The 27,595-nt window shown below is 37.1% G+C and overlaps 1 protein-coding gene across 3 annotated transcripts in view; it reads left to right on the top strand.

Annotated features, from left to right (window-relative positions):
• ITGB1 (integrin subunit beta 1) overlaps positions 1-26,876 on the top strand; it is a 43,672-nt gene extending 16,796 nt beyond the window's left edge. For 2 of the 3 annotated variants that reach the window (XM_019973006.2, XM_019973005.2), the window contains exons 2-17: positions 526-592; positions 2,647-2,732; positions 6,291-6,513; positions 7,985-8,155; positions 8,730-8,968; positions 10,955-11,110; positions 11,851-11,946; positions 12,226-12,315; positions 13,949-14,089; positions 14,260-14,459; positions 15,847-16,085; positions 16,299-16,521; positions 17,187-17,419; positions 19,793-19,959; positions 21,175-21,255; positions 25,664-26,876. In XM_019973006.2, the coding sequence (XP_019828565.2) occupies positions 526-592; positions 2,647-2,732; positions 6,291-6,513; positions 7,985-8,155; positions 8,730-8,968; positions 10,955-11,110; positions 11,851-11,946; positions 12,226-12,315; positions 13,949-14,089; positions 14,260-14,459; positions 15,847-16,085; positions 16,299-16,521; positions 17,187-17,419; positions 19,793-19,959; positions 21,175-21,249 (2,406 nt within the window). In that variant the 3' untranslated portion in view covers positions 21,250-21,255; positions 25,664-26,876. The remainder of the gene's footprint in view (positions 1-525; positions 593-2,646; positions 2,733-6,290; positions 6,514-7,984; positions 8,156-8,729; positions 8,969-10,954; positions 11,111-11,850; positions 11,947-12,225; positions 12,316-13,948; positions 14,090-14,259; positions 14,460-15,846; positions 16,086-16,298; positions 16,522-17,186; positions 17,420-19,792; positions 19,960-21,174; positions 21,256-25,663) is intronic. The other variant, XM_019973012.2, reaches the window with a different exon arrangement.
• Positions 26,877-27,595: the final 719 nt, after the last annotated feature.

The following is a 27,595-nucleotide window of genomic DNA, read 5'->3' on the forward strand; positions in this document are numbered from 1 at the left end:
CATGCATAGAAGTTGATTTTCTTGAAAAGGAAATAGTTACAGGACATCAGACACAAAAACTGAATTGGAGGCTTGTGCAAGATGTTGGTCTTACCCTTGCAAGAAAACGATTGAAACGTTGTAAGCAAGCCGGTGACGTGACCAGGATTCTGGAAGGCTTACTCACAATTCAGTGTTGAGATAACTGAGGCATTGGGATATGCCTGATTGGCCACCTCGGAGTCACAGGAGGTAAAGATTCCATGGGACAGAGATTTAATACATAGCTTTTAGGTGTGAGAATGCTTGACATTTTTTTCCTGAGCACTGTTAATTAAATATTAAACTACATTTGATTTGGAGAAAAGCAAGAGTGGATTCTGGGAACCTGGGGGGAGAGGAAGAGGGTGAGTATGGAGAAGGGTTGGGGAAGAAGATGTATTATGTTTATAAATCAGAAAATCAGGTGAGTGGGAATGATTATGCTTAATATGTTAACCCTTTTTTTTTTTTAAAAAATATAACATTGTACGTTTTCTATTTCAGATGAATTTACAACTGATTTTCTGGATCGGATTGATCAGTTCAGTTTGCTGTGTGTTTGGCCAAGCAGGTAAAAAAAAAGTTGCCTACTTGTCTGTTCAATATCTTGTATCGCTTTTTGACCACTTTAGATTCCTGGGAAAACCTAAATCGCGCGGTCCTGCTCCTTCAGAAGGCCTCGCAGCAGCCCACCTCTCAGAGTCGAGGGCGGGCGCCTTCGGTGCCTGCAAGGTCCTTTGTCAGGTTCCCCACCCACCACCCAGAGAGACAGCAGGAATAGAAGGCACTACATAGAGACCTTTGGGGGATATAAAAAAGTGTGTAAGTGAACACAGAGAAAGCAAAGGCGTGTTACATCTTAGAAGGAAATAAAGTAAATGTGTAGAAGAACAGATTATGAACTATCCACTATTGTCTGAAAAAATGAAAGGAGAAACAGTTGGAAAGATGTTCTTGCTGTTTGATCAGAAGTCTTGCAAAATGTTGGTGTTGTATAGAAGAGGAAGTAAGAAATAAAGCTGAAAATGTATTTAATCCTCTTATAAACCATGGTGCACCCAAATCTAGAATAATGGATGTCCAGTTTTTTTGTTCTCCAAATCTCAAAATACACTGCATAGAACAGCTATTTGATACTAGAGATGAAGGAAGTTATTAATAGATTTAAATTACAAAAGACCAACAGTAACATAAAAAACCAAATTATGTCAAAACAGTATCAAAAAATAGCTAAATAAGGGTTTAATTTTGCTCACAAGTGTAGAGATCCAGTAAAAACGGTTAAAAACATGATGATAGAAAACTTTGCAAAAGACAAATAGAAAATTTACAAAATAAATGGCCAGGGAAAGTATGGGGAAAAAAAAATGGAGCCTTAAATGACTGACAATTGATGTTCTTATTTATACCTGTTAAATGAAAAGAAAATCTTCGCATTAAAAAAGGAAATACGGTGTGTGTACACTGCTTGTGAGGATGTGTGTTTGAATGTTACTGCTGGAGAGAGGTTAAAAGTTAATCCTTTTCACCTCCAGTGTTTCTTTTTTTTAAATTTGTGATAAGGAAATTGAGTTTTACTTACATGATAAGTTAAATTGAGTTTAACTTACATGATAAGTTAAACTTATGTAAAATTTATCTTTCCATGATAAGAATGGTCATCTGTGTGGGTTCATGTATGTGCATGCATGTGTGTATATGTCGGGCTTATGGCCCACATGAACCATGCGATTAAAAATAATAGAAGTTTTCCCATTCTGTAGGCTACATTAATACAGTGGCATATGTAATCTTTAAAGCCGTGTTTTTGAAGACTCTGGGATGAAAGAATTAAGTATAAAAAAGTCGTATACAAAATGTATGTCCTCAGTTTCAATTAAGTAATGTCTGTGCGTGCTGCATTGCTATTTTTTGATTAATCTACATAGACAAAAGACTGGGGAAAATATACAAAAAATGTATTTCTTAATGAGCAGGTTTTGGGTGATTTTTAGTTCTTTATGCTTTTATGTATTTTCCACATTTTCTATAAAGAGCGTGTGTTAGGTTTATAAGCAGAAAACATACATTGGAGACAGTTCATATTAGTGTGTACTACATGGCAGGCATGCTGATTCTTACATGGATTTAAAGAAATACTTGACATACTTTGAACACAGACCTGAGAAATCAAGGAGTTGTGGATAGGATGAATACGGATTTTTCAAGTATTTACCAAACTACAATGAAGCAGCCTGGTTGGAGGGGGAGTATGGGTGTGGTGGTTATGAGTTAAATGAAAAGAAATAATAGTTTACCCAGTGGTAAGAAAATTCTTGACGACAATGACCAACTTGAGAGAGCCTGGAATTATGTCTTTGGGGGGGGAAAAAAAGGACAAGTGTATAGATTAAGGGTACCTAGTCTTTGCTATAGAAGACGGGAAAGATAACTCTCTTTTTATTGTTCTCTGCACCAGGATGATCCAAAATCACCTCTCTGGTGAGTAGGTCTGAGTCAGTTTAGTAACTAGCTTCATAGTATTTCTATGTCATGTACATATATATTGTATTGTCATTGTGATCCTGATCTGTCATTGTTTTCTCTCTTGAACTTAAGTAGCCTAATTTTTCTTTTTCCTAACAGATGAAAACAGATGTTTGAAAGCAAATGCCAAATCATGTGGGGAGTGTATACAAGCAGGGCCAAATTGTGGATGGTGCACAAATTCAGTAAGTCAGATTGATTGTTCAAGCCTTCCCATTCATTCCCTCGTCACTTAGTGTCGCTCAAAACTGTATCCTTGGGAAGTGCTTGGTGTGACTTTTCACTCACTCAGTGTTGATTGAGCAAGAGCCAGCTCTGTGTGTGACCCTGTGTGGTGGTCTGGAGCTGTGCTGCCCCACACAGGGCCCACTAGGCATGTGTGGTGATGTTGAGCACCTGAGAACTGCTGTCAGCCTTCATACATGCCAGAGATCACGGACTTCGTGATTTAAAAAATCATTAAGGTTGAAATGCTCACATTTTGTATATATTATTAATTTCCCCTGTTTTTCCCCCTCAGTGTGGCTGTTAGACAACTTAAAAATACATATGTAGCTCACCTTTGTAGCGTGTGTTATGTTTCTGTTGGACAGCTTCCCAAAAAACTCTAGCCATCTCACTGAACTATTTTAGATTTTCCCTTTTTTATGATGGGAAAGGTATAATTAAATCTGCCTAATTGTGTTTTAATTAAACTAATATACACCTGATTTATATCCTAATAAAAGCCCATTCAGGTTAGGGTTTAAATTTTATTTTTTGTCATCTCTATATATTGCTTAACATGGCACCTTCCACAAGTTAAGTAAATGTTGAATGATTGAATGGACAATGAACATTAAGTTGGAACTGGAGGTAAAGGGGAGTCATTTTGAGGATATGTAGTTTATTTACAGAGTGAATAATATCAGAAGGTTGAAGGCTTGTTTGTTTTTTCTCAGGCACCTGAGTAAAAACCCCATGTTCAGATACCTGCATTGTGGCGGTTACTGGTCAAGTATCAGATGTTTCATGTGATTTGACCTGAAAGACAAAATGAGAAGTTTTTGTTTTGTTATTTCAAAATTTTTCTACTGGCAACTTTCTCTTCTTCAAAAAATGGTGTTCTGGAATTAGTTGGAGACAGTGGAGGAGACAGGGAGTGCCTTGAGTTGTCTCAGACAAGGCTTACTTAACTGAAACCCTAGGTTTTCTTACCTGGAAATTGAGCACGAGCTGCCTCCTTTGTGTTGGCACAAGAATTGGAGAAACTTAAAGCAGTTTCACTTAGATGATTATAAATAAGTGGTACTTGCTGTTCCCAACAATAGCATTCATTTTATGAAGGTTATAGTTTATCTGGGGTTTAGAGTTATCCTAGCCAAATTATTCTTTTACTAATTTAGCCTTTGATCTTTGTGGCACAATTCTTAAATTATTAAAGGTATTTTGGGATATGTTTACTTGAGTTTTGTGATCTGAATTTCCTGGATTGGCTAACATTTGGAAATGGATGGTGCACTGGGCCTGTACTTTCGCAGCATTTTAGGTTTGATCATACATAAAGGGAGGACAGCTTTGAACTTTGAACCATCAGACCTATGGCATTCCCTTCCAGTTGTTTTTCCAAGTACAAAAAGGCTCTCATTTAGTGTTATATTTTCCTTAAAAAAATAACTGATCAAAACTATTGTGTATTCTTTTTTATGAATATCCTCACTTTATGCAGCACCATGAAATCGATAGATAATAAATACCATATAAAACTGAACACAAAGTGACCCTAAATGAAAGGCATTTCCTCATTTTCCTAATGACAAGATTTTAAAAAAAGACTTCTGGCCAACTAAACAATTTTTAGGGGTATATGTGAAATAATTAAATGGCCATTATAAGTACACATTTAAAAATGATATGCACAGATACACATGTATACACTGTTGTTCCCTTTTCTCACATTTATGAAAAACTTATTTAGAATCTTTACATCTTAGGGCTTCTCAGGTGGCACAGTGGTAAAGAATCCACCTGCCAATGCAGGAGTTGAAAGAGATGTGGGTTCGATATCTGGATCTGGAAGATCCTTCTAGTAGGAAATGGCGACCTACTCCAGTGTTCTTGCCTGGGAAATCCCATGGATAGAGGAGCCTGGTTGGCTACAGTCCATGGGGTCACAAAGAGCTGGACATGAGTGAGTGCACACATGTGTGCACACACACACATCTTAAACAGCAGTTTTTTTGCTTTCACTAAAAGTACTTCTGAGTTAGCCATCTGATAAAAATGACGCATTTTTAAAAAATGGTAGTAATGAATATTTTTTAGCTGCTGTTTATTTACCAAGTACAGAAAAGATCCTGGATGCATTATATTAATGTATTTCTAACTCACCATCCTATTATAAACAAGAATATATTTTGTAGCTATTTCTGTTACTGAAAAATTGTAAGTCTTTTTTGTTCTCTTATTCTTTTGGCAAACATTGTATTTTTTTAATTGAGATGTTGATGTATCATATGTATATATAGTCACAATTTTTAAAGGTTCTATTCTGCTTGTAGTTATTATAAAATATTGGCTGTATTCCCTGTGCTGCACAGTATATCCTTTTATTTGGAGGATAATGGCTTTACAGCGTTGTCTTAGTTTCCACTATACAGCAGCATGAATCCGCTATACGTGCACATGTGTCCCCTCCCTCTGAAGCCTGCCTCCCACCCCCCATCCCACCGCCATAGTCCTCTCGCAGAGCGCCGAGCTGAACTCTGCGGGCACAGCGGTTTCCCTGAGCCTTTTCACACACCACACACGGGAGCGTCTGTGCCAGCGCTGCTCTCCCGTCCGTCCCCCCCTCCCCCCTCCCCCCCTCCCCCCTCCCCCCTCCCCCCTCCCCCCTCCCCCGTGTCCGCAGCTCCGTTCTCTGCGTGTGCATCTCTGTTCTTGGAGGTAGGTTTCTATTTCCAAACCCTGGAAATAGGGTTATCTGTACCATTTTTCTAGATTCCACATAAAACCCATTTTAAAATCACATCACTACTGGAAGTTTTACCCCACACCACAAGTACCGTTTACATAGCATTACCATTTTTTGTTTTTAAACAATTCACCCAATAGAAATACATTCTGACCCTGTTATAAAATCACTTGCTATTTTTTTTTTTTAGTTAATTTTAAAAGGCTTTTTTCTATTAATAACCAATAGTTTTTTTTTTTTTTTTTTAACTTCCAAGAATACTTAGTAAATCTGTGGTAAATTTCTTGGTCTCCTTTTTAAAAAAGGTTTTGGGCTCATATATTTTTCCTAGTATTGAGTTGTTCAAAATATCATGAAGGAAAATGCTGTCTAATATGAAAGACTTCTAAGAATTTTTCTAAGGGAAATTTTGGGAAAAGTATTTGTCTGTTATTTGGATATATTTATTATTAATAATTCTTAACCCTGCTGAATAATTTCATAAAAAAATTTCTTTGAGTAGATACTCTGAACATGAAACAGTTAAAATATACACTTAAGTCCTACTAAATATTTCTAAAATAATATAGTACTAGTTATATGTTAGTAACAAAGGTACTACCTTCATGGAGAAATGTTTTTGTTTTGTTTATTATGGTTAGATGAAGGGAACAACATTTTGGTTAAAACCAGAGACAAAGTACATTAGACATGTTACCTGATTTTTGCAATTTAATTGGTTATTTGCAATTATACAAAAGGTTTGACCATTTTATATCATATTTATAGCTATATTTTATATGTCATTTAGACATTTTTACAAGAAGGTATGCCTACATCTGCTCGATGTGATGATTTAGAAGCCTTAAAAAAGAAGGGCTGTCATCCAAATGACATTGAAAATCCTAGAGGCTCCAAAGATATAAAGAAAAATAAAAATGTAACGAATCGAAGCAAAGGAACAGCAGAGAAGCTGCAGCCAGAAGATATCACTCAAATCCAGCCACAGCAGTTGGTTCTGCAGTTACGATCAGGTATGGAAATCTGATTCTAGGAGTGCCTTTGGGTCCACTTGAGCTTCCAGACAACTTTATATATGTTTTTGTTGAGAAATGTTGAGTATGTTAACTTTTAGAAATTTTTTGAATTTTTTGCAGGTATAATTTGTCAGACCATGTACCTGACATTTGCCTAATGTCCAAAGTAAATTCTGTTAAAGATTCAGAAAGTAGTATTAATAGATTTAGTGGGTTTTTCAAAAATAAAAATATCCATCTTCTGGTGTAACTATATAACATAAAGATAACATTTTAATCTATTTTTTCCTTTGTTTTTGTACACTACTGTTAAAACATTAAGGTTTTCATAAGAATCTGTAGCAGTCCTGCATCTGGAAAAAAGAAAAAATATGCCCCGTTCTCTTCTAATCTCCAGCCCCTTCCACCCAGGACTCACGTGTGCCCTCCCCACCCCCTCCCCGTTGCCCTCTCTTCAGCCTGGTGCCTCTAGACCTGCTCTGCCAACCTCTGCTGGCACCTGAAACTGCCAGGCCTGATGGACCCTCGGCAGGCCTTTTTTTCCCCTTTATTTAACTCTGCTGTACATGTGATGCCTTTGAGCTTCTTGACATGTTTCTTTTTGGCTTCGGCGATAAGGCTTCTGCTTTCCTTCTTATCTCTTGCCAGTGCCTTCCAGTCTTCTTTCTGTGTCTTTTTTCTTCCTTCCTCTTTGTAATCCACTTAACTGGGCTTTCCTCTCATGGTTTTGAAACCCTTTGTGTGCTGTAACACAGACTTTTTTCTCTCAAGCTCCAAACACAGTTATCCAACTGCCTACTAGAAATCTATATAGAGAAAATCTGCAAGTTAAAAACGAAATGACCTTTTACCCAGACCTCTTCCTACTCTCTTCCTACTCGTGTGTTTTCTGATGCATTTCAACTCACACCTCTGGTATATCTCTTCTGTGTCCTTATTGGTTTCATATCTGTATCCTCTTTTTTTCCCCTATAATTTCTTAACAAGTTTGTCTCTTTAATCATCTTAAAACTTTTCATCAGGTTTTCTTAAGTGAAAATCAGATTACTTTATTCATTGCACGCAGTGCATCCCGTAAACAGAGAAGAGTCTCGCTTGACAGCGTCAGTCTCTAAAACGCCCGGAGTGTCCTGTGGTGTGCCTGCCTCACCCACCCCATCCAGTTTGTGTTGTTCCTATCTGTTTTCCTTTGTCGTAGTTAGCAACCCACTATTTGCCTGTCTTGCCCACTGTAGATTGGGAATGCTGTCTTTTTCATTATCCCTGGGGCCTGGCATTTTAAATATTTGTGAATAAAAAGAGTACACAGCCATTGATTGAATTCCCTATGGAATGCCCTGGTTTTTGTAAAAACTACGTGAATAATACGGTTTACTCTATAGTGTTGACCTTATCAATCTGATTTACTTGGCTTTTCCATTTGCTTTTGATTGCTGGCAAGCTAGTTTTCTAATCTCTGATTAATTAGGGGAGCCACAGACATTCACACTAAAATTCAAGCGGGCTGAAGACTATCCCATTGATCTCTACTACCTCATGGACCTCTCCTATTCCATGAAAGACGACTTGGAGAATGTGAAAAGTCTGGGAACAGATTTGATGAATGAAATGAGGAGGATCACTTCAGACTTCCGAATTGGTAGGAATTTTGAGAAAATTAATAATTTTCATTTTTGTAAATCTTAGCAGTTTTATCCTTCACTACATAAATGTGAGATTAGGAGGCTAGGTTTTAGCTTTTTCTTTCTGAGAGGACTGATACTCCTGTCACATGGCTAATGAGTTTTCTGCCTCCTTGTTCCTCTCTTACTATAAAAAAGAAAGAAAGAGTCAGTCGTGTCTGACTCTCTGTGACTCTGTGGACTGTAGCCCGCCAGGTTCTTCTGTCATGGAATTTCCCAGGCAAGAATATTGGAATGAGTTTCCATTCCCTTCTCCAGGCGATCTTCCCGACCCAAGGATGGAACCTGGATCTCATGGATTGCAGGCAGATTCTTTACCATCTGAGCCACCAGGGGAGCCCTTCTTACTGGCTGCCATGTTATTTGACACACATTACACCACATAGAGAATAAACTGCATGTTTGTTGTTACAGGAGTTTACTCATTCATTTGTTGATCTTATAAACATGTTGATTACTTAGACTTGATTTTTTTAATGCAGTTTAACCATCCACCCTCCATCCTCACTGCATGTGTGTTTTCCTCCACAGGGTTTGGTTCTTTTGTGGAGAAAACTGTGATGCCTTACATTAGCACAACACCAGCTAAACTCAGGAACCCTTGCACAAATGAACAGAACTGCACGAGCCCATTTAGCTACAAAAATGTGCTCAGCCTTACTGATAAAGGGGAAGTATTTAATGAACTTGTTGGTAAGCAGCGCATATCTGGAAATTTGGATTCACCAGAAGGTGGCTTTGATGCAATCATGCAAGTCGCAGTTTGTGGAGTGAGTGCATTCATTCTCTACAGGGGATATTATTTGTGTGGAATTTAAGTGTGATTTTTCTGTCAGAAAACATTACCTTAATTTCTATACTATACTGATTAATCCCTTAAATTCCCTCCCAACTGCAAGTGGTTTAAAAAAAAGCATAGTTAATCTGGGTTTTAAAAGCCAAAATGCTCACCATTTGAAACAGTGGGGCAGCGTAGCTTTAGCTGGTGTCCTGGGTTTTTTAAGGAGGCTCAGGGTACCCTGGCTTTCAGCTTTGTGACTGAGATGGTATTAGGGTTATCTGAGACGTCACCAGGAACATTAAAAGTGCTCAAATAGATTGTGTGTCAGGCATCATTTTCCTTTGGTTAGTTTTCTTCTGCTTATCTTTGAGAGGCATCTTCCCCATGTCTTAGTAATTTAAAAAAAAGTTTTAAGTCCTAGTGTGAAAGCTGTATATATTCTGAGAAGTCATATAATGTTTGCAATTTTAATTAGAAGATTTTCAACGACAGTAAGCTGATCCTCCATTGGACTGGTGCTTAGAATTTTTGACTCATTTACCAACCCAAAATTTTAGGTGACCTTTTAATGATGTAGCTGAGGACAGAAGTAGAAAACACTGTGAGCTAGATGAAGTTTTATCTGTCTCATTTTCCCCCCCTTTTTCCTTATAGTACCCCTGTGCCCTAAAACAACTTTCTCTTCCGGATGCTTCTTAATGGTTACTTGTCAACCAAGTTTTAGTATGCTATTTGACACCCAAGATGATGATATAATACAGTGCTTGAGATAACAGTCTTTAGACTATTAGGACAAAGCTTCAAATGTTCCCATCACTGCTCATCCACTAGGCAGTTTCCTTCTCCTTAAGAGATAATAACAGGTACACCTTAGGAAGTTTAAATACGGTAATCCATAGATAGTGCAAGTAGCCAACAAACAGTTAACAACTGTATTATAGTCAGTCTTGACTTCTCATCAGGGTAGATGCAGTTTAAGGATAGTCTCCACTTTTAAAGGGGAAGAGTAGTTTTCCAGGCAGTGCTTAGCTTGATGCCTGTTTCCTCTCCAGCCATTCATTTGTGATCCCGCTAGAAGCTCATACGGAGAAAGCATTCTTTGCGCTGTCTCTGCCTGAACCTCAGCCTTGAGATTAAAACAGGCCGTGGTATCCTGGCCGCTGCTCTCTGCTCCCTGTGCTGACTGAGAGTAACTGTTCCACTTACTTCTCTAAATGCAGAAGAGACATATTCCAGTTGGTCTGCCAGCATGAATAAACTTAATTCTTGCCTTCAAGGATTTTATAGTCTTAGGAAGATATATACAGATGTATGGAGTAAATAAAGACAGATGATTGTAAAATTACCATTCAACAGGATTTTACCACCACTTTAAGTTTTTTGCTGAATAAGGTGGAGAATAAAATAAATGAACAAACAGTACTGATGGATTAAAAGGGGTGGAATTAAGCAGGATCAACTCTGAAGAAAATGCTTTTTATTAGAGTTAAAAAGGGGAGGCTTTTTTAATATGGTGGCTGATAAAGGGAGTATGTGCTCCAGAAGGTGGAGTAGGTATGGATGGGAAGGGGAGATAACAGTGTTTAGATAAAGTTGGGTGTGGGCTGAGACGTTTTCGTTTATTCATTAAGCACCTAGTAGAGATAAGATGATGCACAAAACCAGATGTGGTCCCTGCCCTGTGTGGAGTGTAGCTACCTTTTAGTGGGGATAAGGACATTGACTTTAAAAGGTAGTTTTTAAAAAAAGAGCTGAGACAGACAGCTAGGCAAGGTGAAGTGTTACAGTGAGGCAAGGGCGTTTTATTCAGCAGGCTCAGTGCCTTTATCAGCGAGGATGTTATTAGCATTGTGAAAAGAGAAAATACAGAATTAAGTTGAAAGTATAGTGGTAGCCTGTATAAAGATTAAAAGATTTAATCTTTGCTGAATTTCTGTAGGTAGTATTTTAAAACTGAAATCCTTTTCTTTTCAAGTCCCTGATTGGTTGGAGGAATGTGACACGGCTGCTGGTGTTTTCCACGGATGCTGGGTTTCACTTCGCTGGAGATGGGAAACTTGGTGGCATCGTTTTACCGAATGATGGACAGTGTCACCTGGAAAATGATGTGTACACAATGAGCCATTATTACGTAAGTGCTTAGCGCCTTACATATTCAGTGGATTTGGGTTTTTAGAGTATTATGGGTAATGGGCTTGTGGGTTTTTCAGGATTGGGGTTTTGTTATTTTGGTAAGTTGGGCCCTGACCTAATGTGCAGGAAAGCTTTGTTGCTGTTCTGATGCTGTGGCTTTGTGCCTGCTTCCTTCTGCGTAGCTGAGGGCCTGGTGGTGAAGGGAGCTGCTGACTCCTGGCCCTGCACCCCAGCCCAAAGCTCTGTCTCCTCTCACTCGGTCCATCAAGGAGTACCAAGTTTAATACTATGTCTAAACAAATCATTTGTATAGTCTTACACTCCTTGTCTTATTTATATATGATTTAAGAAAGTAGGCATCCTGCCTCTACGGAAAATAAACATGGGCAGTTTATTCAAGGTCTGGAAGAAACCTAAACCTTGCTGAATCTTGGTCTTTTTCTTAGTGATAATATAACCTTTAATTATGGCAATTCTTCAATTTCATTGTTCTGACATTTAATATACATAGATAATCTTTTAAAAATCTTTTTTATTGAAATTTTTATGCACACTAAAGATAAAAAAGGATCAGAAACCCACTAGACAGCACCTAGCTCAGCAATAATTTGTGTTGTTTCAGGCAGTCTTGTGTAAGTAATCCAGATATATCTGCAAATCATTATTTTCAGAAAGTTTTGAAAAACTGGAGTATATTGGATATAATTACATACTAAATTTTATTACTTAATTTCTTAGGATTATCCTTCTATTGCTCACCTTGTCCAGAAACTAAGCGAAAATAACATTCAGACGATTTTTGCAGTTACTGAAGAATTTCAGCCTGTTTACAAGGTAAATATATACTTGTGAGATCAAAATAGGAACACATTTCTAGATCCTTATTGTTTAGTCATCAAAGGCAAAATGATATGTCTGAATTGAAATGTGGGAAAATGTCATCTGATAGGCTAGATTTTACAAATGTGGTATTTTAATTACATTGCAAAACTAGTTTTTAGGTCTGACTCCTTATTTAGGATATATATCTAGAAATGGTTTTTAAAAATAAATAGTAGGCACTCAGTAGATGCTAATTAGTCAGATTTTATAGGTTTTATCTTTTAATTGCAGGAACTGAAAAATTTGATCCCTAAGTCAGCGGTAGGAACATTATCTGCAAATTCCAGCAATGTGATTCAGTTGATCATCGATGCGTACAATGTGAGTGCATTCTAAGTAAGATCTGTTTTGGGCAGTACCCTGTTGAGAATACTTTGCTTAAAAATAGTAAAACTCCTTTCATACACAATTTAGCAGGCCCCACAAGACAATGTAAAACTTGTATGTAAAATTCTGTATGTGGAGGAAAAACTCATTTTCTTACAAAAACGTGTTTGCAAGGCAAAATAAAAGGCATGGCGGGGGCTGGATTTCTAAATTCTGTTTGAATGTCATTAAGTAATAAGTCTCCTTTTTGGAAAACAAGTATGAAACAACTTTCATTTAGATTTATAGGATTACCTCAGTCTTCTGTACTTCCCTTCATTTTATAGATTCATTGATTTTGATGAATTGTGCCAGAAAAGCCTTTTATTTTTTTCTAGTTCTTCTCTTGCCATATTTTCAGGGTACATAGTTCTCTGTTCTCAAGTGGTACACACACAGTCATATGTGCATGTACTATAAAATATATATGAATGCATACATGACTTATTAAAATAAGATTTATAAGATTTTTACCCCATGTGGAAGGAAGTTGAAATTAAAAGAGGAATTGTTCATCTCAAGTTTAGTTCCGAGTACTTTAGGGATACTTATTAAGCCTTGGTCAGTAACTGTTGTAAGTCATCAGAGGCCTTTGTAATACAACTGTAACCATCCTGTGCTGCATACACCAGCTCCAGCCCTTCGACAAGTTGAATTTTATTTTCTACCTCATGCCAGGGGGTTACAAAATGTTTTGGAAAGACCCTACTCAGATTTTTACAGACTTTCTAGATTCTGGTTTTTCCCTGTCACCCCCATAGTCGTTCTGTCTTTACAGCATATCTTCATGCTTTCCTAACTCCATCTGTTGGGCTTCCCTGGTGGCTCAGAGGTTAAAGCGAGTGGTGTGACCAGGACTGAGCTCGCTGCTGCAGCCTTCTCCATTTGTCCTGCGCCCTCTGCTGTTCTACAAAAGCACTGGCTTGAATCCTCCCACTCTGGGTTTTCTTTCTTTGAGGGAGTGGGGGCAGGCCTGCAATGGCCCCTAAGCAGATTTATTTCCAGCCTATGTAGTAGGTTATTTACCTCTGTCCTTCGTGAGCTGAGGCTTCCCTGATGGCTCAGACAGTAAAGAATCCGCCTGCAGTGCAGAAGACCCAAGTTTGATCCCTGAGTTGGAAAGATCCCCTAGAGAAGGGAATGGCAACCCACTGTAGTATTCTTGCCTGGAGAAATCTATGGACAGAGGAGCCTTGTGGGCTATAGACCATGGGGCTACAAAGAGACATGACTGAGCGACTAACGCTAGTGAGCTACAAGTGGCAGGGCAGAGGAGAGTGTGTTGCCAGTGGGGAAAGAAAGTATTCTTTGTTCTTAGAACTCTTCATAATTAATATTAGGCCTCTGTGCTGTGTCATCATTAAAATTTTAACTAAATACTCTTTTCAGTTGTGTACATTATTTTGAATAATTGGTTATTTATTTGAGCCCATTTCTCTGGGTTTTGTGTTTTCTAGTCACTCAAGATTAGGCTTGCGGTATTTAAATAATACTGTTTTAACAGCTCATTTTATCCACTGGATTTATGAATTCAACTTGTTTTATAGTATCATTTGTTTGCCTTTCCTCTTATTAGTCTTTCTTTTAGTCCCTTTCTTCAGAAGTCATTTTGGAAAACAGCAAATTGCCGGAAGGAGTAACAATAAATTACAAGTCTTACTGCAAGAATGGGGTGAATGGAACAGGGGAAAATGGGAGAAAATGCTCTAATATTTCCATTGGGGATGAGGTATGTTACATGAACATTTTTCTGAAGTAAAAGAAAAAGCTTACTTGTTTATAAGCAATTTAGCTTATATTTTGAGAAACAGTTAAATATAACTTGAGTAGCTTTTTGAAAAATTTTTAGTAGATTTAAATTGCTTAGTTTTTAACTTATCTTCTTGTTTTCCTTTTAAGGTTCAGTTTGAAATTAGCATAACTGCAAATAAATGTCCAAATAAGAACTCTGAAACCATTAAAATTAAGCCTCTGGGCTTCACTGAGGAAGTGGAGATTATCCTTCAGTTCATCTGTGAATGTGAGTGCCAGGGTGAAGGCATCCCAGGAAGCCCCAAGTGCCACGACGGCAATGGGACCTTCGAGTGTGGGGCCTGCAGGTGAGCGGGAGGCGCGCACGGTCTCGGGGCATGGCAGCTGGGACATCCGGAGGCCGTCTGAGCTTCCCGGAATCTCTGTGGGAGCAGATAAACTACTCTTCCAACTACTGTTGCTCACCACAAGATCAATTTGTTGGTCTTGTGTGTGTGCTTTATAGAAAGCTCTTCTCTGCCTTTTTTCCTTTAGGCAGACTACTTTTTATTCTAAAATAAAAGCTTTTGTAGCCATCTAAGATGTTACTTAACAAATGGTTATGGTAGCATTTGGGTTTTTCTCTCATGATAGCAATCTGAACTCTGTAGAGCTCAGTAAGCTTATAGAAAATACTAGTGATTTTATATGGGAACTGGAATTAGGAATTAATAAAGGATGTTCACTTGTTATTACATGTACTTCTGCATTGTTGGAATAATTTTAATTCATATATTTGTAAAATTAAGAAAGCACTATTTTTAGAACATAGAATCTACTACTAACAGAACTTAAGTCAAATTAGTTTTAATTTTTATACTATAAATCTTCCTATTTCATCTTTCTCCTATTTTTTTAGAACAGGAGAGAAGACTATTTTGATTCAACTGTCAGCTCCTAAATGACTAGGCTTTGAAGGGTTTTTAATCATGAGGAAAATTAATGACTATTTTGCCATCATTTACTAGCTTTCTATTCTAAACAACAAAATGTTACATTTTTTATTTTCCATGTCATATCCTGAGTTGTATAGATACATTTTTAGTAAAATATTATCTGAAAGATCTTGAAAATGTTTTGCCTTCTTTTTGTGTATTTACCAGATACTGTATTATACCAGTGTGTATAAGCACTATAAAAAGTGTCTGAAAAGTCTGAATCCTTAAATTTATTTTTAAACATTATGGTAGTTACATTTTTAAATGATACTTTTAGTATGGTTTTCAACTTCCATGTACTTTTTGGGCTGTGTTTTTATCAGTTCAGTCGTTCAGTTGTGTGTTTTTATACTTTTTAGTATAAAAATTGGGTATAAACATTTAGTATAAAAATTGGGCAAATAAAAGCAAATGTAATATACAGCATATCCTTTGGAAACATACCACACTCTTTAAAAATAAGTTTATCCTTTGTTTCCAAATGTTGTGTTTACCTGTTCATTGCTAGATTGTATTTTCATTTTGATCAGAATGGTTACTTTCCTAAAGAGGAATTTGTTCCTAGGCCCCTGTGTAGACTCCCTGTGGACTTGAATGGCTATGTGTGTGTGTACACATGTGCATATGTACACTTCTGTGACACATATTATATAATTGCAGTCTGAAGATAATGTTTATAGTTTTATTTCCTCTCTTTCTCACCACTTGTTACTTTCAATTCTTTTTATGTGACTGAAATTTTGGATTCTTTGTTCAGGTGCAACGAGGGACGTGTCGGGAGACACTGTGAATGTAGCACAGATGAGGTGAACAGCGAAGACATGGACGCCTACTGCAGGAAAGAAAACAGTTCAGAAATCTGTAGCAACAATGGAGAGTGTGTCTGTGGACAGTGTGTGTGTAGGAAGAGGGACAATACAAATGAAATTTATTCTGGCAAATTCTGCGAGTGTGATAATTTCAACTGTGATAGATCCAATGGCTTAATATGTGGAGGTGAGAATGGGTCTGAAAGTGGTTATAAAATGTGGTCCTGTCTAATATAATGAAACATGTTGCACGTTTGCTTAGTGAATAAATAGAAAAGGGGCACCATTGAGGGCCACTCCCTCCTGTGGATACTTTTTACATATTCTTGCTTGTTTTCATTTTTCAGTGTTGTGATTATATTGTTACCACTGTTGTGAGAAATGAGATTTTTAATTGCAGGAAATGGTGTTTGCAAGTGTCGAGTGTGTGAGTGCAACCCTAACTACACCGGCAGCGCCTGTGACTGTTCTCTGGATACCACTTCCTGCATGGCTGTGAATGGACAGATCTGCAATGGCCGCGGCGTCTGCGAGTGTGGTGCCTGTAAGTGTACAGACCCCAAGTTCCAAGGGCCAACCTGTGAGATGTGTCAGACCTGCCTTGGAGTCTGTGCTGAGCATAAGTAAGTATTTCTCAATTGCTTGAAATAGGTGATTGCTCACTGTTCGCCTGTGTATGAACACACGGTCCATAGAACAGTGCTAATACTAGGCCACGCTGTAAATAAAGTATCTGTCACATTGAAGCCCACTTTTTAAATCTAAAAATTCTCAATCGCTAGTGTTTGCACATGATAGTGAATTGTATCCTATGAGGGTGGTGGTACCATTATTTCAACCTGAATTTTGTATTTAATTGAATCCATGTGGTAACCTTTGTTAAATTAGTATTACCAATTGCTAATTAATTTATTTACTGCCTTTTGACTAAATAAAATGGAAGGTTTTGTCCCTTGCAGAAAGAACCATAATACCAGCAATACATTTCAAAAGTTATTTTGGCTTTATATTGTATATTTCATATCTGATAGGGCTAGTTTTAGCTTACTACTCTTATTTCTTTTGGAGGATTTTAGTTTGGGCTGTAATAAATCTGTAATTTCACTTAGGAAGCTAGCGTCTTTATGTTTAGTTTTCCCACCAAGAAATGTCATATGTTTTTTCATTTATTCATATCTTCTTTCATCTCTCTTGGCCTAATTTGGTCAAATTTTGAGTCTAGCACACAAAATAATCTTTAAGCAAATATTATTATAAATAATAAATATAATCATTTGCATTTTAACAGAGAATGTGTTCAGTGCCGAGCCTTCAATAAAGGAGAGAAGAAAGACACATGTGCTCAGGAATGTTCACATTTCAACATTACCAAGGTTGAAAATCGGGACAAATTGCCCCAGCCAGGCCAGGTGGATCCCTTGTCCCACTGTAAGGAGAAGGACGTTGACGACTGCTGGTTCTACTTCACATACTCCGTGAATGGGAACAATGAGGCCACTGTTCATGTTGTAGAGACTCCAGGTAGAAATCTGATCATTTCAAAGTTTTTTGCATTTTCTTTTATATCTTTCTGCTGCTTAGAGCTTTTGGCAGTTCCCCTCGATCCCTGGGTTGGGAAGATCCCCTGGAGAAGGGAAAGGCTACCCACTCCAGTATTCTGGCCTGGAGAATTCTATGGACGGTCCATGGAGTCGCAAATAGTCAGACATGACTAAGCGACTTTCACTCACTCAGATCTAGGAACAGCTTCCAGCTACTTTACATGACTACTTTACATTCAAGTTGGGGCATTTTAAATCTCTTCAAGCTTAAAAGAGTATTTAATTAACTATAAGAAATAAGGGAAAGAGAAAGCAAATTTTATGTTATGGAGAGTTTGAAGAGTAAATGCAGTAACCCATATAAAGCCCTTAGCACAGTGCCTGATAGAAGGTACTCAGTAACATCATTACTAGTGATATTTTTTAATAGCAGCTTGATTTAGGCTTGGGCACTGGGAAAGATAATTTGTTAAAGGGTATTATATGGCATGAATTTGTTCTGCTTTTCAAGAGATGAATCATTTTTATCTTTTTTTTTTCTGGGAACTTTTAATACGTTCTTAGAATTTTCTACATTTGTGATTATTATTGGAATGTAAGTTTTCATTTCTCTAGGATAAATGTTAGGAATTGGGGAGAGGGCATATATTTAACTTCAAAAGATACAGCCAAACTTTTTTAAAGCCTCTGTTGTTATTTTGCATTTTCAGGTATGTGTATTTCACATACTGTTTTTTGAAGACCAGAAGCTTAAATGTTACCAGGTTTTTCTTTTGTAGATCTCGTTTCTTACTATGTTAGAACTCTCTTCATAACTCAGCTCCATAAGTATTTTTCTCCTGTGTTTTCTTCTGAAAGTTTTAGTTTCTGGCTTTGCATTTAGGTTCATAACGTATTTTGAGCTGCTCTCAGTATCTGGAGTGGAGGTCCAGTTATTTGTAGGTAGATTTCCAGCAGTTATTGTACCATTTCTTGAAAAGGCTGACCTCTCTCCACTTTGGGTGAAAATAAGATGACCTTATGTGTGTGGGCCTGTTTCTGACTTTTGATTCTGTTCCATTAATTTAGGCATCTGTCCCTTAGCCAATACCACACTGTCTCAATTACTGTTGCTTAATGGCTAGTTTTGTGACATCTGGTAATGTAAGTTGTCCAACTTTTTTTTTCCTGAAAGTGTTTTTGAGACACTTTGCTAGTTCTCCTACTTCTTTGTAAATTTTAGAATTCACTTGCTTGATATCCCACACATGTCCTGCCAGGATTTTGATTGGGATAATATTGAGTTTATAGATCAAATTGGGAGAGCATTGACATCTTCTAATCAATGAACATAGATAAAATCTCTCCATTTATTCAGGTCTTTAACTTTTTAAAAAATCAGATCAGATCAGTCGCTCAGTCATGTCCGACTCTTTGCGACCCCATGAAACGCAGCACACCAGGTCTCCCTGTCCATCACCAACTCCTAGAGTTCACTGAGACTCACATCCATCGAGTCAGTGATGCCATCCAGCCATCTCATCCTCTGTTGTCCCCTTCTCCTCCTGCCCCCAATCCCTCCCAGCATCAGAGTCTTTTCCAATGAGTCAACTCTTCGCATAAGGTGGCCAAAGTACTGGAGTTTCAGCTTTAGCATCATTCCTTCCAAAGAAATCCCAGGGCTGATCTCCTTCAGAATGGACTGGTTGGATCTCCTTGCAGTCCAAGGGACTCACAAGAGTCTTCTCCAACACCACAGTTCAAAAGCATCAATTCTTTGGCTCTCAGCCTTCTTCACAGTCCAACTCTCACATCCATACATGACCACTGGAAAAACCATAGCCTTGACTAGACGAACCTTTGTTGGCAAAGTAATGTCTCTGCTTTTGAATATGCTGTCTAGGTTGGTCATAACTTTCCTTCCAAGGAGTAAGCGTCTTTTAATTTCATGGCTGCAGTCACCATCTGTAGTGATTCTGGAGCCCAGAAAAATAATCAGTATTCAGTAATTTTTAGCATATAAATCTTGTACATGTTTTATTAGGTTTATATATAGGTATTTCGTGATTTTGGTGCTATTGTAGATAATACTATTTTCTGAGGTTCAGTTTCTAATATATAGAAATCCGTTTTGGTATACTTCATAGAAATACATGATTTTTACTTACCATGTACCTTATGATCTTGTAAACTTATCTGTTACTTCCAGTATCTTTTTTTATAGGTTCTTTTGGATAGTGTGCCCCAAGACTTCACTTATCTTGGAGTTTCAATTCCTGTGTCTTTTGTGAGACTGCACAGCTCTCTCTAGTTTTGGCTGCACTTTCACAGGCTAACCCCCTTGTGTGCGTATCCTTTGCTTTTCACTTTACAGAGTGCCCCACTGGTCCAGACATTATTCCAATTGTAGCAGGTGTAGTTGCTGGAATTGTTCTTATTGGCCTTGCATTGCTGCTGATTTGGAAGCTTTTAATGATCATTCATGACAGAAGGGAATTTGCCAAATTTGAGAAGGAAAAAATGAATGCCAAATGGGACACGGTAAGTTGGAAAACATCTAAAATGGAAAGTGTTTCATAAAGTAAATGTAACGCTTCTAAGACTTGTTTATTAGCTCTAAAGCTGATTGTTAAAGTCCTTTAAATATTTCATTTGCCCCCCAGAATTTATTATTCAGGAAACTTGCATTCAGTGAAAAACAGAAAACATCTTAAATACACCCCATTAAAAGAAAACAGTTGTAAGAATGTTTCTTCAGGTTACTGTGGTATTTTTATTTTCTCTTCTGCCTTTTCTTTTTATATAAAATAGAATCCTGGGGACTTCCCTGGTGGTGCAGTGGTTAGCACTCATTTCTAATACAAGGGGTGTGGGTTCAATCCCTGGTTGGGGAACTTAGATCCCACATACTTGGCATGACCAAAAAAATGAAAACCCTACATAACTTCAGACTATTCAGTGGAAAGCTGCTGCTTTTTTTTTAACAACCCTAAGTAGAAATCAGCCACTCAAAAGACTACATGCTGTGTAATTCAATTTATATAATAGTCTGCTGCTAAGTCACTTCAATCATGTCTGACTCGGTGTGACCCCATAGACGGCAGCCCACCAGGCTCCCCCGTCCCTGGGATTCTCCAGGCAAGAACACTGGAGTGGGTTGCCATTTCCTTCTCCAATGCATCAAAGTGAAAAGTGAAAGTGAAGTCGCTCAGTTGTGTCGGACTCTTAGTGACCCCATGGACTGCAGCCCACCAGGCTCCTCCGCCCGTGGGATTTTCCAGGCGAGAGTACTGGAGTCTAGAAAAGGCAAACCTGTGGGGACTAAACCTATGGTCTCTAAATTGCCCAGATGGGTGTCTTCATACATTTGAAAATTCATGAAACTATGTACTTTAAAAGGGTATTTTTACTCTGCAAATTACAACTCAGTAACCTTGTTTTGTACAAAACTTAAAAGCTGTAAGTGATGAAAATGTATGTCAGCATTTAGTGCTTTGAAATGTGGGGTTGGAGGCTAGTGTGGCCACATGTTGGCTGTCTTGTATTCATCTTTTGATACAAGAAGGCAGTGACAATCTTCAGTATTTTTCAGGTGTAAATGAATTTTAGTCATTTGCATTTTACAACAATTTGCTTGGATTTAAAAAAAATAATTTTGGAAGCCTAAGAATAGTAAAAATTGTCTTTTATAAACACTCACTATACATGTCAGTTTTTTTCTGATGAAATCATTAGAAACTATTTCTTTTACTTTAGCAAGAAAATCCGATTTACAAGAGTCCTATTAATAATTTCAAGAACCCAAACTATGGACGTAAAGCTGGTCTCTAAATTGCCGTTCGTATTTTCTTCATTTTCTGTCTTGGCATGTCTTTACTGCACTGCGTGTCTTTTATCACTATTGTTTTTTTTTCCCTCCAAAGTCTGGCTTTATTTATATGGCTATACTATGGCTTTTCTTTCTGTGTGTTAATAGTAGTATTTAGAAGGGCTTTGGCTTAAGCTTTATGGTATAGAAGCAGCAACTGTGTTGTAGTGAAAAGAACGTGTGTTGTGATCAGACTGACCTGGGTCGAGTCCCAGCTCTTCTGCTTAGGTAGAATGGCACTGGGTCACTGCACTTCCCAGAGCTTTAACAGGGAGTCAGTAACTACACTGTGTTGTTTTTGGCTAATGACTACAGTATTTGATAGCAGCCTGTCAGTTATAATCCTCACTCGAGTCCTTTGCTTTAGGTGATATTATCATCCTTATATGATAACATCCTTATATATAATATCCTTTATTTAACAAATTATTATTTGTAAGTTTTAGAGTGAAAGTGAACATGAAAATTAAATTTCATGTAGAGAAAAACCCTACTAGAGTTTTAAATAAAAACTTTGCTGAAAATTTCATAGTGGTAATAAAGCTTGGTTCACCTGTTCTCTAAGGTAAGGGAAAGTTATTTTGGTGAGTGTATGCTCTACCTGGGTGACAAATGTATCATTTCCTCTTTTATCAACACTGGACAGGCTTTTTCCTTATAACTGAATTTTCATGAAATGTTTCTAGCATGTTTTAATAAAATTATGTAAGCCCCTAATACTCTGATAAAAAGGTTGTGATTAGAACCAATTCTCCTGACTGGTGATCCTGAACTCCTTCCTTTCCTTTATTCTTATTTCACATATGAGAAGACTGAGGCACAGAAGAGTTCGGTTAACTTGATCAAGTTCACAAAACTAGTTAGTGGAAAAGCTGAGATTCAAACCCAGGCCACTGGGCTCCAGGGTCTGGGTTCTTAACCACTGCATTGAACTGGTAGCAATCAACATGTCTTCAGCAGACACTGTTACCTGGTTAGGAGGAGGGAGATCACTATAGGAAATGACAGTCTTTGCTATTTCTAGTAACTTAAGAATGTTAGTGTTACTGTGACACTACTGGATGGGGAAGTCACTGTTATACCCAGAAACCCATCAATGCAGATTTGTTTGTTTACTGTGATGAATGAGAGTATACTTAACAACAACACGGTAAGATTTTAAAGTATAGAAATGTTTCTTATTTTTAAGAGATACAGGGAGTACTGATAACATTAGAAACTATTATGTGTCCAATTAAGCAGATCTTAAGAATTTTGAAATGGCAAAGTTAAATTTGACGGCAGAAAATTATTGTCAGATCCATCTTGCGTAAGACTTCCCTGTAGCTCAAATGGTAAAGAATCTGCCTGCCATGCAGGAAACCTGGGTTGGGAAGTTCCTCTGGAGAAGGGAATGGCAATCCACTCTAGTATTCTTGCCTGGAGAATTCCATGGACAGAGAAGCCTGATGGGCTACAGTCCGTGGGGTCGCAAAGAGTTGGACACGACTGAGTGACTAACATACACATACACCATCTTGCGTGGTCTGGTACATTTTCTTAGTAGTATGAGACTTAATATTCTTTTCTTCTTCACTTAGAGCTTTACAGAAAGAATGTCATTTTTAGAAGGAAACTAATTTGCTAGTTTTTTTTTTTTTTTCTCCTTTTTTCCTTTTTAATTTCTGTCATAATCAGATATTGACATTTTATATGGATACTTAACATGAAAAAATTTCTGTATCTCCTATTGAAAGGTGAAATTTTTACCTTGCTATATGTTAAATTGTGTTTTGAAGGAAATTATCAGTAACAGTGAAACTTCATGTTTTTATTGTTAAGTCAATTTTTGGTACACTGTTACTTCAGCCAAAATAACCATTTTGGATAATTCAAGGTGTGAAAGTTTTGTGAAAATTTTTTTATTCGTTAGTGAAATTCAGGAAAATTAATGGGTACTGGTTATTCTGAGATGTTTTCTCAAGAAAAACTAAAGTAGAAATAAACAGTAGATATTAATGAATGAGCATTAAGAAATTAAATCATGGCTTACAAAGCACTTTTCCAGTATGGGACCAAGGTTGCTGGTCAGTTATGTCATTAACATATTTCAGATAAATAGGCAGGCAGTCTTCAGCACATAAGACTATTCATGTAGGTACATTTAAAAAAAATCAAATCATCAACTCTGTTAAAGCTGTTCATATATAAACACATTAAATGTGGGCTGCTAATCTCCCACAGTGGTGCACTGCATTTCTAATATGCAACAGAAATGATGCTGTAACCACATCAGGCCTTCCAGAGTAAGCACGGACGACATTTACTGAGAACAGAGGACTTCCCTGCTGAATGTAACCCTGTTCCTCTTGATTTAAACAGGCTTTGCTTTTTGTTGGGATGGGGAAGGGTTGCACTCTGAACGATGGGAACTAATATGCATTATTTTAGCTTAACCTCCGTTTAAGATGATGCCCAACGCAGATGGTTTAATCTCTTACCTCTAACCTTGCATGTTAAAATTTTGTTTGGATGGACTTTGAAATAATAATATATATGAAATAATAAATAGAAATGTGTACATGAAAAGGCAGTGTTTTCTCCAAAGGTAAGTTCTGCCATGTAAATTGTACTTATCTGTAACTTAGGCTTTTTTTTTTTTCTTCTCCATGTTTTATTACCTCTCTTACAGTTTTTAAGTATTAAATATTAGATTTATCTAATGCATTAAAGAAACTTAATGGTAATTTTTTTCCTAGCATATTTGAAAAAAAATGGGAGTTCTAGCCTTGCATGATAGGAAGGTGGAAATAGACTCACTTATTTGTACTTGATTACTCATTAGGAATGTAGTTGCTAGGATCCATACTCCAGTCTCCATTATGAAATGTCTGTTGCAATACCATTGGGGATCTAGTTGGGACGAGAGCTCAGAATTTGATATCTGATGTGATTTTTGTCATCCAGATTATATAATGTTTATCTCTGAGGGATCCTGAGTTCTTCTGTGTTTCAGAAATGACCAGGCAGGTTGTGCTTTGTAGGGCGGAGTGAAGGCACAGTGTCAGGTTCCAGACTAACTGCTGAACTGAAGTCAGAGTGGTTTATTTGGTGTTTCTCAAGACACAGCCTTTATATGTTTTACTTTCCCTCAATGAATTCTTAGTCTTTTTAAAGATGGCATCGTCTGCTTTCTCTTTCCCACTCAAGGCATACATATGTACCCTTAAAAACTTCTCAACCATATAGATTTCTGACTCTGCATGTGTATATGCTTCTATAGACCTTTCCATGTTTTATCTGTAGTCAATTTCATTTTGACAATATCGTTAATCTCAGTCAATCCCTTTTCTCTTATGCTCTTCCCATTTTATGTATGTAATTCTCTTGTGTACTGTTTCAGAGTTCTTTATCTTCATGTTTGTCATCCACCAAACTATACCCTTCTAGGAGGAAGAAATTGTGGCAATGAAAGCGATATCCAAATGTAACCTGAAGTAAAGTGTGGATAAAATTTAAAAGCAAAAATTACCCTATAACCTCAAATGGTTCTATAGTAAAATACGAAACTAAATAGCATTTAAAAATCTTAAAACATTTATTTGATTTGTACTCACTTATTTCCTCTGAGATAGGAATGTTTGCCTGTATTTCTCATTTGACTTTCAAGCCTATCTTCAGTTTTAAAGAATAGAAAAAGAATGCTATAGAAGATATTAAAATGTATAATATAGAATGAGAATTTTTTAAGAAAATTACATGTTTTAAAACATCACTGTCAGTGAAGTTTGACTCTTGAAAGATCTCTCATGTTTATGGCTTGGAATCATTTAACTCTTCAGTAAAATATAGTGTCAAAAATAAAATGTTTCTTCAGCATATAGAAGAATAGCAGCTATTTCATGAAGAATAGTAATGATTTTTGTCTAAGCACATTTGGCACTGTGCCCACCTGTGACAGTCTTCCTCAGCATCTCTGCACCCTGAGTGGCAAAGCCTCAGAAGAGCACCTCCCTCACAGACAAGAAAGCCAAGCACTCTCTTCATTATCAAGCACCTTTGTGCACAATAAGGATTAAGAATCAGGCAGTTGATGGCAGAAGAGTTTGTTAAAAACTAGTTTCAAGACAGTATTCAGAACTAGTTTAAAAAAGAGAAGCCGTTGACAGCAGATCACTAGTGGAGGAAGGACTTTTCAGAAAGGAAAAGTGCCTTTTCAGGGGCACCTTTAGCCTTGTGGGGCAAAGCTTTCATTTTTCATTTTTTGTAAGCTTTTGATATCTGGACAGATCAAATGGAAATGACTTAAGAAAATGGTCTTTAATTTTAATATTGTTTTTTGAAGTTAGAATGACTTTAGTAGAGTAACTGATAATTTTTTTCTTTTTTCTTTCTTAGGGTGAAAATCCTATTTACAAGAGTGCTGTGACAACTGTTGTTAATCCGAAGTACGAGGGGAAATGAGCACTGCCTGTGTGTACCCACAGCACTGCAGGCAAAGTAGTAATTCCACAGTCACAGTAAGAGAGCTTCAGGGCAGTGTCACCATGGTTCTCTCATGGGCAGGTTCTGAAAATGTACAATATGTATAATTTGAAAATTTTTTTATTATTTTGAAAATAATGTTATAACCAATGCCAGGGACTGACAAAAGACTTGAGACAGGATGGTTATCCTTGTCATCTAAGGTCACAATGTGCCTTTTTGACCTTTTCTCCTGGACTAGTGAAATCCAGCTCTTACTGGATTAAGCAGTATTTCTAGAGTGATTGAAAGGCAGTAGTTAACGAGGATGATATAAGATTTTCTGTTAAGTGTTAAACTGATTTCTAGCTTTGCAGACATGTCATTTTTCAGTTATACAGAATCCAAAGTAATGTCCTTCTAGCTAGTTTAGAATCGTTTTAATGTATTGTTTTGCTATTTGCCTGTTAGATATGACTGATGACATACCTGAAAGATGAGTATGCTAGGAGTTACAGGTGTAAAATAGTGAAATATTTGATCTGCAAAGGCCATGGGGAAAGTCAGAGCTAGGAAGGGAAAACATAGCTTTAAAACCTGTGTGCCATTTTAAGAGTTACTTAATTTTGGTAACTTTTATGCCTTCTCTTTGTAAATTCAAGTCTTGGGAAATTTTCTGCAAAAAGTCCTTGATTTAGCATTATCTACATAAAGGCCTTAATTTACATAGTATTTGCTAAATTGAGGACCTCTGGGTGAATTTTATTTTATTCATTTTCTTTTTAAAGCCTGGTGGTTTTATCACCTCTTCTAATCATTTAATGTATTTGTTTGCAATTTGGGGTAAGACTTTTAAAAAATCAGTACTTTTTCATCGATGTTTTAGCTGTACATTTGCCTTTTTATTGAACACGTGAAGTTGTACTGTGGCTCATGCAATAGCTATCACTTAAGCATTTCTTACTTTCCATTAGTGCTGTAACAGACCACTGTATATTTACTTCTCACTGTTTGAGTTTCCTGTTTTGTTTCATACTATTCACCTTCTTATTTTTAAGTGCCTTTTAATTTTAACAGTTCACTTTTTACAATGCTGTTTTAGTGAAGTTATTTATTAAATAAAGATGCTTAGAATATTTAAATCAGATGTTTGGGCTCTGTATATTTTGTTAGTTGGTATACGTGAAGTTTTTATAGCTTAAAAAATTTCTGATATTTTACTTAAGCCAAAAGAGAGAAAGAAGGTAGGTAGGTAGAGTAAAATAAGATGTCAGTCTATTTTTTGGCTCTCCAAATACTGGACAAATCTGCTTCTCTTCCATCCCTAGGAGCTGGGTTTCATTCCTACATTAAGCAGAATTAACTCTCTAAGAACATGATCTTACAGCTGTTGACTTAAAGCTGGAAACTATATCATTTTACTTAAGATTCAGACAGGAAATTGTTAGGAGTTTTTTAAATTTTCATTTGTCTTTGGTTTATTTATGTTATAAAGTATATGTATCCATAAAAAATACTTGTGTGAAGCTTTTGAAAGAAATAGGTCCCTTGCTGGACCATTGCAAGTGTCAGATGTGGGAAGCCCTGTGGGAGAAGTCCCAGCACACTGGCAGTGCCCCTCCTGGTTTTAAAAATGGGTACCTTTTTTTACCTCTCCTGCTTAAATGCATTTCCTAGCTTAGAGTAAATCATCTTTGAGGATTATACCTCTTTGAGAAAAAGAACCATCCATTTCACCTGCTTCATTTTCCATTCCTGCCACCTACACTGCCGTGTGGTTCAACTCATTTCCTTACACCCACAGTATAACTGAATTCGTATTTTTTGCTCCACAAGTTTGCTTTTTTTAATGAGATTTTAAAAAAT

The sequence above is a fragment of the Bos indicus genome, chromosome 13, assembly GCF_029378745.1.
Source record: "Bos indicus isolate NIAB-ARS_2022 breed Sahiwal x Tharparkar chromosome 13, NIAB-ARS_B.indTharparkar_mat_pri_1.0, whole genome shotgun sequence".
NCBI classification, from domain to species: domain Eukaryota; kingdom Metazoa; phylum Chordata; class Mammalia; order Artiodactyla; family Bovidae; genus Bos; species Bos indicus.